The sequence below is a fragment of the Talpa occidentalis genome, unplaced genomic scaffold, assembly GCF_014898055.3.
Source record: "Talpa occidentalis isolate TD23 unplaced genomic scaffold, MPIMG_talOcc4v2.1 talOcc4.8, whole genome shotgun sequence".
NCBI lineage: Eukaryota > Metazoa > Chordata > Mammalia > Eulipotyphla > Talpidae > Talpa > Talpa occidentalis.
This window is the reverse complement of record NW_023605194.1, coordinates 30,406,627-30,425,082: the sequence shown is the minus strand read 5'-3', so window position 1 is coordinate 30,425,082 and position 18,456 is coordinate 30,406,627. Positions and strand designations below refer to the sequence as shown.

General features: G+C 44.5%; 1 protein-coding gene across 1 annotated transcript in view; it reads left to right on the top strand.

Annotated features, from left to right (window-relative positions):
- WDFY4 (WDFY family member 4) overlaps nucleotides 1–18,456 on the top strand; it is a 223,540-nt gene that overhangs the window by 87,945 nt on the left and 117,139 nt on the right. The window contains exons 27-36 of the mRNA XM_054690149.1: nucleotides 5–166; nucleotides 738–829; nucleotides 2,593–2,692; nucleotides 4,991–5,196; nucleotides 5,923–6,092; nucleotides 8,489–8,614; nucleotides 11,597–11,761; nucleotides 13,810–14,013; nucleotides 14,673–14,787; nucleotides 16,004–16,161. Coding sequence (XP_054546124.1) covers nucleotides 5–166; nucleotides 738–829; nucleotides 2,593–2,692; nucleotides 4,991–5,196; nucleotides 5,923–6,092; nucleotides 8,489–8,614; nucleotides 11,597–11,761; nucleotides 13,810–14,013; nucleotides 14,673–14,787; nucleotides 16,004–16,161 — 1,498 coding nt within the window. The remainder of the gene's footprint in view (nucleotides 1–4; nucleotides 167–737; nucleotides 830–2,592; nucleotides 2,693–4,990; nucleotides 5,197–5,922; nucleotides 6,093–8,488; nucleotides 8,615–11,596; nucleotides 11,762–13,809; nucleotides 14,014–14,672; nucleotides 14,788–16,003; nucleotides 16,162–18,456) is intronic.

The window sequence follows — 18,456 nt, the reverse complement described above, 5'->3', positions numbered from 1 at the left end:
CCAGGGAAGGACCCCGGAATGCTAAAGTTGCTCATCAGGCATGGCTTATACCCAAGCTCGTCTTCCTCTTCAATGAGCCGGGCCTCACCCCCTCCAAGATTCTCACCATCATTGCCATCCTAGGCTGTCAGCTGAGGGGCCACTTCAGCAGCCGGGACTTTCTCAGGTACATCATCAGACTTTTGGGGAAGGGCAAGATCTTAGGATGTTTTCTGAGGGAATATAGAGCCCCAATCTCTCCTGCTTGCACTCAACACACCATCCCACCCTTCAATATAATGGAAGGTTTATTTCTTGGAAACTGCTGGGGTCAAGAGTGGAGAAAAGGGATGGGTTTGCAAGATGCCCCAGCAGGGATATGTTCACCCCTCCCTGGTACTCAGACATGCTGACAGTGTCAAGAATTTAAGAATTTTGGTGAGCACAGCCATCCTTACCAGTTGATAACCTGACATGTCTGCTTTTTTCAGAATTCCCAAAGGACAGTCCTAGCTGGCACTTTTAGCCTTTTCCCTCCTCATCACTATCTGCTGTACTGATCTGGCAGAGTCAATTGCTTGATGAATCCTGATTTTAGAAGTCTCTTGTAATACTGAATTGATCACAAAATAATGTGATTCCACTCAAACCCTCCTTGAAATTGCATTTGGGTGCATCTGTGCAGAAAGCCTTCAGGTGTGCTCAGCAGAAACAGGTTGAGCTCACAACTGAATGCATTCTTTTCTCTCTGCATTAAGAATCGGGCTGTTTGTTGTGTACACTCTCAAGCCTTCATCGGTGAATGAGAAGCAGATCTGTGTGGATGAAGTCCCAGAGCCTCCCATGCATGGTAAGAAGATCTTTCCAAAATGCCAGTCTGAAGGCAGCAAGATGACCCTCCTGTGCTCCAGAGAGGCACATGTTGTGGGACCATTTTGAGAGGGAAGGGCTGCCATGAGGGAAGTGGAGGTCACCCACAGCTGTCCCCAAGGAGTGGCTTGTGAGGTCATCATTTTCTGATCTAGGTCACACATCAAATCTGAGTGTATTAACCTAGAAAGGCTTCGGAGGGCTCCAGAAAAAAACCTCAGTTTCTGTAGAGCAGCAGGTGGGATCCTTCATGCTCCAGCCACTGCTGACCTTTCTTGTTGAAGCCTCCCCAACCTTGATGAGGGAGCTTCCCCTTATCAAGTCCCCATTTCATCACTGCAGCACTTGCACATCCTAATGCATGGTGCTGTGCCCTCCTTCCCTGCTTGCACGTTAGGTCTGTTCCTACCGCAGGAATCCATTCCTAGCCCTACCCCATCCGCTACCCACCCCGCTGGACTAGCCATTCCCAGTCCCACCAAGACAGGTTTGTCCCCTCCTCTGTGCTTGCCCCTTGGCTTGTGCTTGTGCCTCTATAAAGCTCCTTCAGTTTACTCTAACGCACAGGTTTGTGATTTGTTTCGTTGAGTCTATTTCTCCAACCAGTTGCAGAACAGCAGCTACATCATCTTTTGCATTCCCTCTGCTAGGGAAGATGTGAAGGGAAAAATTATGATTGTCCTTGTCCCTCCAGATCTGTACTGTCCAAGATGGAGCCTCTGGCCACATGTGACTATTTAAACTTCCATTTAACTCAGATTAAATGCATTTAAGAATTCAATACATCTGTCACACTAGGGGGCAGTGGTTACTGCATTGGACAGGGAAGTGCTCAGATATTCTTATGATCACAAAAGATTCTCTTGGATAGTGTGACTCAATCTAGATAACCTCTTTCTTATCTTTGCTTCAAGCCCAAAAGGTAGGAATTGCAGTTCCCATTTTTCAGATGAGAGAATTGAGGCTCAGAACAGTTAGGACTTATTAAGAGATGGGACCAGGATCCAAATAGAGGGAAATATGACTCCACTTCTCCAAGTAGCCTTGTCAGTCCTATTTCTGAAGCATGGTATGTGTGCCCTGAATTGGTTGTAAATAACTGGCCAAACAAGGGGGCTGAATGAGTGGATAATGGGCCAGAGTGAACTTCTTATATGGACTCCATTCTGAAACTTGTATCTGAAAAAACATCTCCGTTAAGACAGTGTGAATGTGTCCTTCAAGGCTATAATAATGCTCCAGAAATAGTTTCTTCTTCCAAAAGATTTATATACCTCTTGCTATAATTCAAACTATTTCCAAGGTCAATACGGATATGCTGAAGGCATAGAAGCAAATTGAGAGCAGGAACAGAATCAAAGACCAGAGTATTCACTGCTCTGTTCCCTATTGCCTCAAATAACCACCAGTATGTTGTGGTTGCTCAAGAAATGTTGCAACCAATGATAATTGTAAAAAACCTCTTCTACTGGAAGATGAATTTGATTTTAGCATTTTTAGGATTTTTGGGGGGTGGGAGATATGGGGAACATTGAAAACATCTTTGGTTAAAGGGAACTATAGGAAGACTTCCGGAAATTTTTTTCAAGTACCTAATTAGAATTGAATGCCAAAATTTTGAGTTCCAACCATGCCCTATTTTCTGGGTGAACAAAACATTTGGTGAATACAATTGCATACTGCAGCAAATATTATGTCTCTTTACATCCGTTTTCCCTCAAATCTGAATTTTCTTTTTTGTAGCTCGAAGCCAAACATCTGGAAAGACAATCTGGCTCAGAAACCAGTTGCTAGAGATGATGTTTAGTGTAATATCTTCCTCCCAACTTCATTTGTACTCTGAGTAAGTAGCTCCAGGAAGAGCGATTTGGCATGAGGTTGCCTCATACAGGGTGCAGTATTAAAACCTTTTCTTAATGAAAAGTTTAGCATCTCCGAGTCAGTTTTCTACAGTGTATTTCCTGTATTACTCAGAAAGAAAATTATATTTTCTGCACTCAATAAAGCAGACCTTGCCCTAAGATATTCTGATGCAAATGTTAAATGGGCACGAGTAACTCAAAACAGATTTGGTATAATTACAATAAACTCTTTTTGTCACTATTACTATAGTATAATTGTTATTGTTTTGGCAGTTGTGACAATTACTGATTTCAATGTCCTGCGCTTGGCAGATAATAGAATGGATAAATGGTTAGCCTAAATAATATCTATCAAGGAAAGGGCTTGCCAAATTCTTCTGCTATTTGCTGTTATTTAGTTATTTTTTCAAGTTGAAAAGAAAGTCTTTGTCTTCAATTATCTTTCAAAACAATGTGTAAAACTCTCTGCTGCTAACTGCCCACTTTACCTCTTGGAGGTAACCTTGGAGTTATTCATTCATAGCTATTTGTTGAGTACCTACTGCATGCCAGACACTTGCTTTCTCTGAGGACATAGTGCTGAATCAGTTCAGATTGTTGCTCTTGCTGAGTTGACATTTTAGTGTGTATGTGTGTTTGGGGGAGTAAGGAGGTTGGAGAATTACCTCTCAGTAAAAGAGCCTTGCAAATAGTGTTTAAAAATTTACCAGTCATTTCTCCATTCTATTGTCTTTGTGTCCCTAGAATCAAACCATGGTAGAACTGGAAGATGCCTCAGAGATGAGCTAGTCACACTCCTTCCTCCTCCATCTTGTTGAAAGAGAATGGAGTGTAGTGCTTAAGCACCTGGGCTCTGAGGTCTAGATCTCCTGTTTCTTATCCCATTTTTGTTCCCAGGAACATTTGCAAGGCTATATAAACTCTTGATGACTCTATTGTACTCAGCTATAAGAGGACAAAAATAAAGCCTGCCATAGATGAAAAGTAATATGGCATTTTATTAATAGGATCAGGGAGAGCCCTGGGTATGGTATGGTACCTGGAATATTATAAATCATCCATAAGCTAACTATGTCATCATCACCATACCTCCACCACCAACATCATAATTGTCAAGCAAAATGACAAGAGGATATCACAGTCTCTGTCAAAATCTTCCAGTTAGTAAACATCAAGGGTGGAGCTCAAAGAAAGGATAGTCTCTTGACTCTTAACCCAGTGCCTACTCTCACTGCTATGAAATGGATGAATTTTTCTAATAACAGTTGAAATGTAAGTTGGCCAAAACCTTTCAAGTAACATATACACCATGGAATATTACTCAGCATTCATAAAAGACAAACACATGCAATTTGCAGCAACATGGATGGCGCTGGAAGGGATCATACTCAGCGAAATAAGCCAGAAAGAAAAAGAAAAATGCCGGATGGTCTCACTCATAGCAGGAATCTAGAAAACTTAAATAAGGGACCAGGAAAAAGAATAACTATAAGAAAGAAAATATCAAAATCAACAAACAACTATGAACCAGAGACACTCTAAGGGGGGTGGGGGACAGGGAAAGGAGGGATTGGGGTCAAAATAAGGGGGTTGTAATTGTATGGGGCATATAAAAATAAAATTTAAATATAAATAAATAAATAAATAATAAACCATGGGCCAATAGACATAAAAAGGTACAGTTCCTACAATATTCCAACTCTATTAATATTCATACTTACACAGCACCTGACTAGCTAGTCATCTAATCACATTAATACAGTCATATAAACAAATAATGGTTGTTTACCTCCCTTTGTAAATACACTGCTGAAAACAAATCTAAACAGAATAGTCCACTCTTTATGCCTCTATCAGTTTAGGAAAAAAATGCGTAATTAACTGTCACTTTCAAAAGTGAATTTTAAAGTGATAAATCTGGAGAGCACAGACTTGGGTTCTAGAAGGCAGGAAGGTTGGCAGCTGATTCTCAGGGGCAATGGCTCAGCAAAGGGTCCAGCCTCCTGGGTGCCAGGGAAGGGCTCATCTGTGCTAGGCAGTGTTCTCAGTGCCAGCTACCAAACTAGTTTTGGCCAACTTACATTTCAGCTGTTAATAGAAAAAGTCTTCCATCTCATAGCAATCCTGCCAACATGTCATTCCTTAAGGATGCAAAATGTGCTTCACTAAATGACATCTAGATGTTAACCTTCGCTGACCTTTTCGAGGTGGCTGAGAGGCTTTGCTCAAGGACTGATAGACAATTTATTGCCTTTACTGACCAGTCTCCCCTCTCCTAGGTCAAAGGAAGAGATATTCCTGGACCTGGGGCCAGATTGGTTCCTGCTTCTCGTGCAGGGCCACCTGCACCCCAGCACCACTGTACTGGGGTTGAAGCTGCTGCTGTACTTTTTGTCTAGCCCCTCCCTGCGAGTGCGATTTAAAGATGGGCTGTCTACGGGATCTTGGGTGGAACGCAGCTCTGAGGGTGTGGACGTTGTAATGGGTGAGTGTGTGTCCATCTCCAGGGCACAGAGTCTCTGAGTGAGCCTCTGCCAGGCTGTCCCCATTCAGGACCATCACACGTCCCTGAGCTCTGAGCTCTAATCAGTCTCAGCCCCTCTGATTTTTTTTCAGGGCCCCGGGCAGATACTGCTTTTCAAACAGAGGGGCATCTTCCCTTTGCTCAGAGCCTTCTGAACATTTTCCCTCTTCCTGTGATAGTTCCCCAATCTACAACACTAGCACCCCTCTTTTGGCTGCTGTGGATTCTTTCTTCTCATTTTAAATATCGCTTTCTGCAAGAGAGGAGCAGTTATATGCTTCTCTGTTATATTCTATGCCCCTACTATATTTCTTTATAGTGTGTAACACTTACTGTCTGTTCCTCTTATTGCTTTGTCAGTACTTCATGATTGCCCTGGGTTCTGTATATTTTGTTGAAATATAAAATACAATGTATTAATACAAATTTGCCTTGCTGCCTTTAATGAGGTAGGCACTGAATCAATATCTGATTTTGAATGAATGAATAAATGAATGACTGAATGAGCACATCAGGAATAGCAAAAGGAAATCTTGTGCTCATGTATGTATGAGATGTATTTCTTGGGCATGCCTGTAGGTAGGGTGGGTGGCAGAGAATTTCCTCATGTAGTCACTCCCCTTCTTGAGTAGTAACAATAGCATTTGTTCTCAATCAGATTTTGTGCCCTCTCTACCTGGTCAATAGATAACCTGAAGAGCCAGCCTCCCACGCCTGACCAGAGCCCCTGCCAGCTTCCTGGGTTCCGTGTCTTGAAAGACTTTCTGGCCTACCATGTTCATATTCCAGAAGTTTACCTCATTGTGTCCACCTTCTTGCTGCAGACACCATTCACAGAGCTGGTGGATGGACCCAAAGTAGGTTCTTGGGCGCTCTTGGGAGGGAATGATACACTTGGTCTCTTGACTCCATCTGACCAACGCAGTTCCCTAAGCTTTACCTCCCTCTACTTCTGTGCATGGCACCTATAAGCTCCATGCAGTAGGACCACCTCCTCTCCCTTCTACCAACTCCATTGTCATGACTCATTTCCTTCGCTATCAATCCACACCTTTTGGCTAGTTCTTCAAAGACCCTTGCATTAGTGCCTGGGACTTCTTTGGCCTCTGGTTCCCATCATCGCTTCCAGTGGGTCTCTATTTTTATCAGTCCCACTTTTAACTCTTTCTCCCAAGGATAGCTAGAGAAATCACATGATGATGGGGTAGGGAGGAGAATTGCCACAGACTTAGTAATGCCCCACTATTCCACTACATTCTAAAATAAACCATATAGGCCCTTGAGTCTTCTGCCCCATGGCCATCCTTTGTTCAACTCACTTACCTTACTAGAGGGGTAGAGGCTGGCTACTTGGGAGGGGCATTGTCTTAGTACCCACCCTCCACTACCTATTCTGACTATGACCTTCTTCATCTTCTGCCATTGTTGTTGGCAAAGGGCAGGTTTCCATGCTGGTCTGCAACCCCTCCACTCCTCTCCTGAGTGACCTCACCCCATTGGGTCCCTTTTTTCTGCTGTATTTTCAGCCTCTCCCTTTCAACTGCCTCTTTGCTCATATACCTTTAGTATCATAAACTATATCCCACCTGACACAAGAAACCACCCTCTTGACTCATATTCTTGGAATACTGGTGTCCTGTTTATCACTCTCTTATTCTTCCTTCTCCAATAAAAATTCTATACTCGGGCCTCCCCGGTGGCGCAGCGGTTGAGCACTGGGTTGCGAAACTGCCCGCAGCCTCTGCAGCGCCGGTTCGATCCCTGGCTGCTCCCCGGCCACCGGAGGAGGGTCCCACATGGTGCGCAGACCTCTCCTGCCACATCCACTGCTCCCCTCAGCAGTGTATTTCGCTCCTTCTGCCTGCTCTGTTCCCCGCTCTGGCTCTGGTGAATTCTCTCACCCTCCCGTGCTTCTGACTGTACCCAGTGCTTGTATAAATAAATAAAATAAAAATAAATAAATAAATAAATAAATCTTAAAAAAAAAGTCTACACTCAGTGCATATACCTTCTCACCGTCTATCACTCATGGGCTCACTCATTTGCAAGTCTTCATTGGGATCAAGCTTCAGACTCCACAGCTGTCATCAAGCCCCTTCACAATTGGGTACCTGACTTGTCTCTCCAACCAGCTTCCTCACTCTCCTGCCTTTGTTCTGTGACCCTCCTTAGTCACTTACCCAATAAGACCAGCTGGTTTGTGCTCTTGAGTCCTGTGCCTTGAGCGAACTTTCTCCCACTGTCACCTGACTGGTAAAGCATCCTCCCTCAATATTTAGATGCCACCTTCTGCTTAGAGTTCCCTAGAAGACCCCTTGTCCTCTGTGCCTCAACATATTTTTACCTCATATGGCACCATCACATGAACACATCGGCCTCTGTCCTTAGATACTGAGCACTTCAAGACCAGGCTTTCCCTTTCACTCACCTTTCTAGGCACTTTTTTAGTGAACTCAGTAATTATTTCTTGATCACAATTAAGTAGAGTTAAACTGCATTGAATTGAGATGTGGAGGGGTGTGGCTTTGCAAATAGAGGCTAAAATATTCATGTCTCTTGCACTCCTTATATTTGATGATCTCAATCTTGATAAATGCTAAAAGTTTCATAGCTTTCACTTCAAAATAAAGTTCTTGATATGCTGTACTAACTTCATTGAAACCCTGTATTTTTGTGTCTCCCGGAATGTATGACAGGAAGCAAACATCTGCTGAGAGTCAGGACCCAGGGTTGATGTTTTACATATTTTATTTCACTTGATATTTCTAGCAATCCCATGGGATAGGTAATGTAACTTTCATCTCACACAGAAAGAAACAGAACTGCCAAGAGGCTGAGCAGCTTGTGTAAACCCAGATTTTTAAGAAAGTAAAGCCAGATCACCCTGTTCATCAATCCCATGCTCTCTCCACTACATTCTGTACTTTTCTCCAAAAACTTTGCATAGGTCTTTTACAATCTCATTTATATAAAATTCTCATTAAAGTTGATTGGTAAATTGAGTATTTGTGATGAGAGACCAAAAGGTTGAATTTCAATACAAGTTGCTAATGGGTCTTCAGCCCCTTCTGGGGGTGTATATTTCCCTCTGGCCAGCAAGAGCTGAAATTCTCCATGTGGACCATTCATGTTGGGTGTTACTGTGATGACTTGCCTTTTCCATTAGGGTGCCCTGGGCCATGTCCTGACTGGAAAGCCCATCCCTTGCGTGGATGACCACAGGTGTCTTTTCAGCTCCTGCCTGTTCTTTCAGGATAGCCTGGATGCCATGTTTCAGTGGCTCTTGCAGAAGCACCACAGGGAGGAAGTCCTCCGAATTGGGCTGTGCACTGAAGGTGCCTTACTGCTCCTGGAATTGCTGAAAGCTGCCATGAGCCAGGTGAGACCCATTCCCCACACACCATGATAAGGTTTGGAAGGGAAGACCTATTTGGAAGACTCCCCTTAGTTTTCCCCTGCAGCTTCCTGGTAATAATGCCTGTAATTAGCCAGTGTTATTCAGAATGCGTGAGAGCTGAGGTAAGGTGTGTCCCTAGTGCTGACTTAGGTGCCAACGGGAAATCCAGCCTAAATATCCCCATGAAGTTTAGTCACTCTTGCCAGAAGACATCTGTCTTCCATTGTTTATACATTTTACTTCACTAGGGGATTCAGTGCTTCAGGCAAAGGGAACATTTCTGAGCAACTGCTTTAGGTCAGGAGCATCGTGACTCCATGAAGGGAGTAAAGGAGTCTTTCCCCTCTAGGAGCTCACCTCTGCCAGACAGATAATGAGCAGTGAGGTAGAGACTTGTCTTAGAGAAGACAGATGTCCACCAACTTCACACAAGATGTGGAGAAGCTTCAAGGACAGCCTGTGATTCAGGCCTTCAAGTTCCACTAGGGGTAGGTGAGAAGGTTATGTAGACACGGAGCCAAGTGGGAAGGAATGAGGGCCTGGTGGCCTGTGAAGAGGAGTCATTATGAGTCAGATCCAGGGGAACTCGCATGAAAGGATAAAAAATTTTGTATTCCCAAGGGCAATTGGAAGCTTTATGTGCATGTGGGAAACATTGTTTAAATGATCCATGATTGCTTTTAACATTTAAATTAAAAAGTAGAAATCATCTGAGAATAAGCCCATCCATTGTGTCCTTTAGTGGACTAACCCTCCAGACCTCTAAGATCATACCATAACCTTGTAGAGAATTAGACACCATACATTCTTTTTGCCTTTTTTCTCAGCATGTTTGGGACACAGGTTAATCTCATTAAATTACATAGGAATCATCTAGAATATATTTGTAGGTGGAAAGTTATGTTGTTTCTTAGTGTTTATTATTATTACAAGTCCGCAATGAACTTTCTTGAGCAGACATGTTTGCTCTCTAGTGTGATATCCTCCACAGTGTAATTTCTGGGATGTGGGGTGGTGGTTTGCAGCGAATGGCATGCATTTTCTTTTGAGTGCCCTTCTCAGGTAGATTGCGTCAGACATCTGGTCAGTTCTTATAGCATCAACAAGATGGCCGAACTGATGATAAGTTCATAGTTGAGTTCTTTTTGAAAATTAGCCAAAAGTTCATATTTTCTGTCTGAGGCCCAAAATTACTATTATTGAGGTTGATAACAATTTTTCAGATGCTTATGAGCTATAACTACTTATTTTACTGTGAGTTGCCTGTTTGTATCTTTTGCCATTTTTTCTGAATGTGATTATGCTGGAAAAAAAATACAGATATCTTTTTTTTTCTTTATAAAATAGGAAAGTGTTTTAATTTTTGTTGAATACTTTTTGCATATAATTAGATGTTCATTTTTTTCTTTTAACCACTTACTTGTGAATGGCATTAATATATTTTCTTGGGGCCTCCCTGGTGGCGCAGCGGTTGAGCGTTGGGTTGCGAAGCTGCCCGCAGCCTCTGCAGCACCGGTTCGATCCCCGGCTGCTCCCCGGCCACCGGAGGAGGGTCCTGCATGGTGCGCAGACCTCTCCTGCCGCCCGCTGCTCCCCTCAGCAGTGTACTTCGGTCCTTCTGCCTGCTCTGCTTCCCGCTCTGGCTCTGGTGAATTCTCTCACCCTCCCGCGCTTCTGACTGTACCCAGTGCTTGTATAAATAAATAAATAAATAAATAAATAAATAAATCTTAAAAATATATATATATATTTTCTTGCATTTTTACAAAGATCTAAGTCACTATTCTTATTCTTTTTGCATTCGTATTATATGTAAATATTTTATGATTTTGCATGCATTTTGTAAATAATATCAGGCCACAATTTTCTTTTGTAATACATTTGTCAGATTTTGATAACAGTATTATGCTAGCTTTAAAAAAGATTCTTTTCCTATATTTATATTCAAAAAGATGTTAAATCTATGATTCTTAATATTATTTAAATTGCCCCTCTGAAACTACTGAGACTTGATTTTTTTTCCAGGATTATTGCCGTATTTAGACATTTAAATGTTTTCTTGACCTAGTTTGGGTAATTAATATTTAAAAAAGCTTCCCACTTATTCAGTTTCAACAAATGGTCTTTTAAAATTCATTTAACTTCTGTGTGGTTATTTCCCTCTTCTTAATCTGTAAGTTCATTCTCTTTACCCTACCCTCCCATTACTTAAAGAGCTGAGGACGTGCTGATTTACTTAGAGTCAACTTTGGGTATATATATTATCCTTCTAATTTTTCCTCTGGCTGGTTATAAGATTTTGATATTTGGCATCTCCATTTTTTTGTTGTTTTCTAGAGTGTCTGTGATTGTTGTTTTCAAGACTTTTTTACTCATATTTTTCAACATCCATGTGGTTCAGATTTTTGGTTTTTATTGCTATTATCCATTTCCATTTTTTTGGATTATTGGTGTTCTATTCAGAGTTGTGTTCTGTATACTTTACATCTTTGGTAAATGTATTTGTGGTACCTGAAAAAATGCTTATTTTCTATTTGAAACCTCAGGAGTTTGTTACCTTTCCACTCAATTACTGTTATTTTTAAAAGGCAAACAAAAAGAATAATACAAAGGCCTTGAAAATAAAGAACAGTCCTGCCCCTGACCTACTGAGTGTCTTTGGCCGACCACTTAGCCTCTCTTTGCCTCTGTCTTCCCATCTATAAAACAGGAGTAAGCATAGAACCCATCTCAGATGTGAGAAGAGGCCATGTGTGAAGCCCCTAGAACATCTGCACATTCTAATCCCTTCTTCAAATGCATGACCATTATCCCCTGCTAATCCAGAATCTTAAGACTTGCAATAAGGTGTCTTGCTGCGAGTCTCAGAAAGGAGGTCTACCCCCATAGATTTCATTTCTTTGGGTTCCTGTGTAGCCTGCAGCCCTGCTTCCCTGCACTGTCTCTCATGAAGTGTGCCCTCAGCCCTCCACAGGTTCTGAAGACCGTGCATGGGAACAGACTTTCCCGGCAAGCGTGCTGCAGTTCCTTGGCCTGGTGCACAGCACCTACCCCCAGGACCCAGCCTGGCGGACCCCGGAGTTCCTCCAGACCTTGGCCGCAGTCACCTTCCCTTGGGAAACCCACAAGGTAGGGGATGCCACTGCCCTGCCCCACTGAGAGCAGGGCAGTTCTTCAGGAAAGAATGATGAATTCCTCTACACCAGCCATTTTAAGGTAACATGGCTAGAACTTGGGCAGGCAACTTGGGTCATTTTCCATTTCTTGGCTGAGATGCAGCCTGAGGTCATTTTCAGCTCTGAGATTCAACATTTTGTTTGAGTTGTTGGGAATCTCAGTAATGAGAAATTTGATGGTGGTTCAAGTCCAGTTTTACAATGAATAGTCACACACTAATAATGTAAAATGACAAATTTCACCCCAGGAAGCCTGTGGCCAGTGCACCAGACTGGGGAGGGATGGCACTGGAAGAGCATCCTGTTCTGTCCTTTGTTCTCAGGACCCTTGTCCTGTTGGAAGGTCAGGACTTGGATGTCCTTTCGGCCAGAGAACCTGCAAGACCCACCTTAGAGCCAGAAGAGCTGGGCTGGGAGGGCAGCTGAGTTCTTCAGGGCAAGTTTCAGATGTCAGGGGTGGCATGGGAAGAGATATGAGTGAACTGAAGACTGGGAACCAGTTCCAGCAGGTCAGGAGGTGGTTGATCCTGGGCCAGACAGGGCTCTGGTGAGCTCGGAGCACCTGGTTCTGGTCTGCTAGGAGCATCTGGGAGCTGAGAAGTGCAGGTGAGGACTAGGGCAGAGGGACAGAAGGAAGTAGGGCAGAAAGTCTTGTTAATATCAACCAAAGTAACAGATTAGAGAAGTAAGACTAAAAAAGAAGGTGAGGTGCAAGAAAGAGCAAAGGCAGCCTCTGCAGGCTGCACTGGCAGGGTGGAGGCAGGCCCTGAAGTCCCTGGCCTGACATTCCCAGCCCATCTTCACTGCAGCCCCTTCCCCAAAGAGCCAGTCTTGCCTTCTGCTGAGTCGGGGTTCCAGCTGACTGCCTGCCGCCAGCATCCTGGAGCGCACTCTGCCCCAGGGCTCTGCCTCCCCACGCTCCACAGTTGCTGCCCAGGGGAGGACCTGCCCCAAAGTCACCTCTCCAGCCTCTGCAGAGGAGCCAGCCCCTGTGTTGGGCTTTTGACTCCAATCCTGATGTGCATATCCCCATCCATCTTTGCCTTGTCTTAATTCCAAGTCAGCTCCAAAGAACTTTTGTTGCATAGAAAACATAACAGACCCTCTTCTCACAGGAGGCTGGTGGCCAAAAGGCTTTGCTTTGCTATGAATTTATATGGCATCTTTCCAGTCAAGGCCGCATGGAGCTAATTAATACAGTCACCACCTCCCTAGGTGCCATTAAATTCATTTTATGGCTTAATTAAGAACGGCTGCATTAATTTTATGAATGAGCAAAGGGAGGTGCCAACAGATGAGCGCACATGAAGAGTTCTTGGCCAGGGAGTCAAGAGTCCCTGGCCGCGTGTCCTTGGGTGTGTCATTTGGCCTCCCAACATCCCCCTGGCCTCCTGGATGTATCTAGGCTAATGGCCCCTGTTTGGTTTATCTCCTGATATTTTTAGAAGTATAAAAACAAGACAGAGAAGGCCAAGGCACTTCTGGGGTGGATGGCAGTACTTGCACAAGTCCTACTTCTCTCTTTCACCTGAGCGTCCTCTTTATCAGCATCAGCAGAGCCTGGGAGGTGGTAAAGCTGAAAGCCCCACATGAAGGTCTTCTTGACCACACTCCAGGGGCCAGGCAGTGCCACCCACACTCTTCTCTCATTGCGTTCTCACACACCTTTTGAGGTTTTCATTATCACCATTTAAGTGATGAGAATTTGTGGCTCCGAGGAAGGGAGCAACAGACACATTCTGGGCTTCATCTCTGAGCACTGCAGGTCTCTCCAGCTCTGAGATCAGCTTCTTGCCATGACTACTGCCTGCCTGGGGATCAGAGACCACAGCAATACAATGTGAATTGTAAACCTGGGGAGTCTCCTACCTCCTGGGAGCCTCAGTTTCCTGACCTGTGAATGGTTTGATGAGAATTCTGCCCATCCATGCCTCGGAGGTGGATGTGAATGTGCTTGGAGGCAGGGCAGGCTGCTCATGTGGGGTCTCTCTTGTCTTTGAGGGAGCCGTGACTGAGTCCACCCAGAATGCCAGCAGTCCTGGGGCCGAGGCCAAAGACAGCAGCACTGTGGAGGGTCTCCAGGCACCTTCCAAGTCACATCCCACCCGGAAGCAGCTGAAGGAGTTCACGCAGCTACTTTTGAAGGAGCTCTTATTTGCTGCTTCCAGCCCCAAGCAGTGGTTACCACTGGAGGTGCTCCTGGAGGTGCGTTGGACAAGGTGTTACTAGAACAGGTCTCTCAGAGGGTACGGGCGCCTTGAAGATGTGGTGTGCCCAGGGAGACCTGAGGACTGGATCTCACAGAGCTCACTCAGGCCTGTCCTTGCCAGCTGGTGGACAGTTGGACACAGCTCCTTAGACTCCAGAGGTGTCCTGGGAAGGAGTCCCCCAGAGCCACAGGCCCTGGGACAACAGGGAGCCCACCAGAGAGTGAATAGATGGCAGAGGGCAGAACCCTTAGCCAGGGTAGAAGCAGAGTGTGAGGCAGGGATCTTGTGGAAGTGCTTTACTGGGGATGCTCTCAGGAGAAGCAGAAAAGGAATGAAGAGGAGGAGGATGGAGAAACTATTCAAGAAAATGGTGCAGCCATAACATTGGTGTGGTATCTGCACCCCAGAGTTGGCTCCACTTTGAGGCATCTGCTAGAGGGCTGTGAGGTTCTCTCTTCCCCACTTGCCTGCCTACTCTGGGAAGTGGGCATCTCCTTCTGGGGGAGGAGACCTGATCAGCAGAGAGCAGTGTCCTGGGGAAGGGCCAGCTGTGAGCTGCCGGCATGACATTTGCAACGGCTGTGTTATTAGCATATGGGTCAGGCCCCACATGGGCACTGAATGGACATGATGGCTATAGTGATGTGCTTCCAGGCTTCTCCAGGAAATGCCACCAGCCAACAGAAAAGAGACTTCCAGTCTGAGATCCTGCTTTCCACCATGGAAATATTTCATGTGATGAGTGGTGGTGAGAATTTGATGCTCAGAGGTGAGTGAGGGGTGACTTGTTCCTTACTTTTTATGATACAAAACTGTTGACAGCTGAGTAGAAACCCGGCATGCCTACCTGCTGCTGACTCTAGCCTTCTAGTGGGGGACTGGGCTGCAGCAGTGTGGGGTCCTTTAGGAGCCCTGGGAAGCTACCCTCCACCAGCATGTTAGTCCCTCCACTAATCTGCCACATGAACTTGCTGATGCTGCCTGGAGGCCCCAGGAAAAGCATGTGTGCACCTTTCCATGACAGCCCTGCCATGCTGGGGCCACTCAGAGACAGAGCGTACTTCTGTCCTCTGAGCTAACATTGGATCTCCTCTAGCCTCAGGAGTATTGTCTGCTTTTTATGAAGGAAGTCAAGACCTCTGCTCAGCATCTTATTCTTTGCACCCGTACCAGGGCACAGACTGAATATTGCATTCAGGTTGAAGCTCCATTCAGAGTCCTGAGCTCCAGGGCATCCTACCTGCCCAACAAGATTCAACAAAGTCCTTCAACAAAGTGGGTTCTGAGCTGAGCCAGGGAGTTCTTAATGACTTGATTCTGGAGTCTTCCTTGCCACACAACTTGTAAACCCCAACTTTTGATCTCTCTTGTGAAATATTTGCAGTATGGTATAGAAAGTTGAAAAGTGGGAGCTTGATGATCCCAGTTCTGACCTTGGTTCTGTCATTGGATGGTGATGTGACTCTGGGTAGCCACCAGAACCTGTGAGTGAGGACAGCAGTGGCTAACTGAGGGCTGGTGTGTGCACTGGCTGAGATCATCTCATCACATATGAGCACACTGGTCACCATATTAGGAAGCATGGGCAGACCATTACAGCTTTATCCTCTGTCCCATATAGCTGCAGGGTTTTGGGTCACCATGACAACCTTCGCATTGACCATATGCCTTAAATTCTCCTCCACCATCATTCCAAATGGCCACGGAAGAAATGCTGTCTCTCACTTGCCTTCTCCTCACTTGCCTTATATCACTGATTAAATTATTCAAGATCAACTTACTTTGAAAAACTTTGTGCTTATTGGGCACCTACTATGTGTAAGACTCTATTTTCACCACAACACACTTTACAGAGCATTGCAGTGGAATATACAGAGTTGAGTAAGAGGTGGTTGATTACCAAGAGGAGTTTGGATACTGTTGTGAAGAGAGGGCTGTTAAGAGTGATGATTTCTCAGGCTTGGTCTGTCTTCTCATTCTCCCAGGCAGTAAAGATCCTCAGTCAAACACAGAAGCCGCTGCTGTTCCTTCACTAACAAACATCTCCTACTTTGCTCAGAAGCTGGTGGAGAAGCTGTATAGTGGGATGTTCTCAGCAGACCCCATTCATGTCCTTAACTTCATCACAGAGCACATCATGGTGGTAAGAATGCTGGGCTGCCATGGGAGTAAGAAAACACATGCTGACCCACCAAGTATCTGTATGATACGCTAGGATCTGCTGGTCTACTGTAGGAGTGGGAAAAGTAGAAGGACTCTTATGACCCAAGTAACATCTGAGTGCCCTGTCACCTCTAGCCTCAGGCCACCTGCATCTGTCTCAGTGAGCAAGACCAGCAGCCCCCAGTTCTGGCATCTGAGTGCTGTCCCCTCCTAGACTCTATACACACACCCATTTGGGTTTTTATTGTGGTTGTTGATTTAATATTATTGTTATTACTCATCAACAAAAATGTCCTTATCTCCAAAGGGCCATTTAATTTTCTACTGTATTATCCACCTCCATTTGCTATAGTTGTACCTTCCTGAAATCAAGGCAGGAGTCTATTTTTTACCCAGTCCTGTTCTTACATGTGCTCTCTTGTTCTCTTGAAAGACCTACATACATACCCTGACATGCAAATGCATGCTTTAGATAAATACCTTAGTGTAAGTGTGTGTGTTCATGTGGACACATTCTTTATTATGCACATGTGTAGATAGACACAAAGGGAATCATACAACTTCAAAATTCTGGAGTTGAACTTCACCTCCCATTTCACTGTGGAAATCTGTGCTGACTAGTGACCTTGAACCCTCCCTATATGAGGAGCTCATTTTGATACACAGTGGCTCCAGCCAGCAAGTTTCCTGGGATTGCAGGATAACATTTATTTACAAAACTGAAAGATGCCTCCAGAAATTCCTACCAGCAGCCATGTGTGTCTTCTACAGAAGGTCCCACTTTCCATCCCCTTCACACCTCACAGAAAGACTTATCACACCCCCAGCACCCTTCTGTAGGTAGAAGCACCCTCAAACCCCAGGACTGGACCGGAGCACAATTCATAAGAGGATAGTATGGATGATGTGCATCCTGAAAAGAAGGTTTTGAGAAACTTCTTCAAGAATAACTCCAAGAGGAGAGAAGTAGCCTTTGTCAACTCTGAGGAGATTAAAGTCAGGTTCTTGAGAAGTCATGTCAAGAATGAAAATAGTGGATGAGCCCCTGTGTTAGTCAATTCAGGCTGCTCTAACAGAATACTATAGTCTGGGGAGCCTGACAAGCATTTGTTCCTCACAGTTCTGGGAAGTCCAAGATCAAGGGGCCGACAAATGTAGTGTGTGGTGAGGGCTCCCTTCCTGGTTGGCAAATGGCCATCTTCTCACTGTATCCTCACACAACGCAAAGACAAGCAAACTCTCTCACTTCTCTTCCTATAAAGGCACTAATCCCATTATGAAGTCTACAACCTCATGACCTAATTATATCTCAAAGACCCTATCTCCAAATGCCGTCATATGGGGATTAGGGTTTAAACATATGGATTTTTGGGGAGATGCAAACGTCAGTCCATAGCAACTCCCCAGTGCCCTAACCAAGAGTGGGTAACCAAGAGTGGGTGACCACCGGAACTCATGTGTCTTCAGGGGTGTGCCATGCTCAAGGACTCTCAGTGCTGTTCTCATCCACCTTCCTTCTCTCCTGCTTGCCACCTGTAACTCTCGTAACTCATAACCTCAGCTTGAAATAAGTGATCCATCTGATGAACAAAAGCCTGAATCCCAAATTCCCACAGATTTTAAACAAAATTTAACTTTATTAGTGTAAAACTTGCATGTAAGTTTTGTGCTGTAGATTATTTTCCTTTAAAGAATTTTATTTATTGGGCCTCCCTAGTGGTGGAGCAGGTTGACCGCTGAGCTGTGAAGTTGCCTGAAACCTGCACAGCATGGGTTTGATTTCCAGCCAGCCAGGGAGAAACCCACATGGCACGGCAGACCTCTCCTTCCTTGCCCACTGCTCCCCTCAGCAGTGTCTTCAGTCTGTCTGCCTGTTCTGCTCCCTGCTCTGTCTCTGGTGATTCTCTCACCCTCCCACACCTCTGGTCTGTACCCCAGTTCTTGTATAAATAAATAAATCTTTAAAAAAGAATTTTATTTATTTTATGTAATACTGTGTAATTTTAATGTATACAACCTACTGCTTTGATATATTTATGTGTTGTAAATATATTTACATTGGCATATTAACATTGGCTAACACCTCTATCATGCCACATAATGATCTTTTTTTTGAATGGTGGGAACCATTAAGATCTAGCCTCTTAACAACTTTGAAGTTTATAATATGGCATTGTTGCCTGTAGTAATTATGCTGTGCACTAGATATCCAGGATTTATTTATCTACTAGTTGCAAAAAAGTTAAACAGATGGATGGGCCAATCAGTGCTAAGG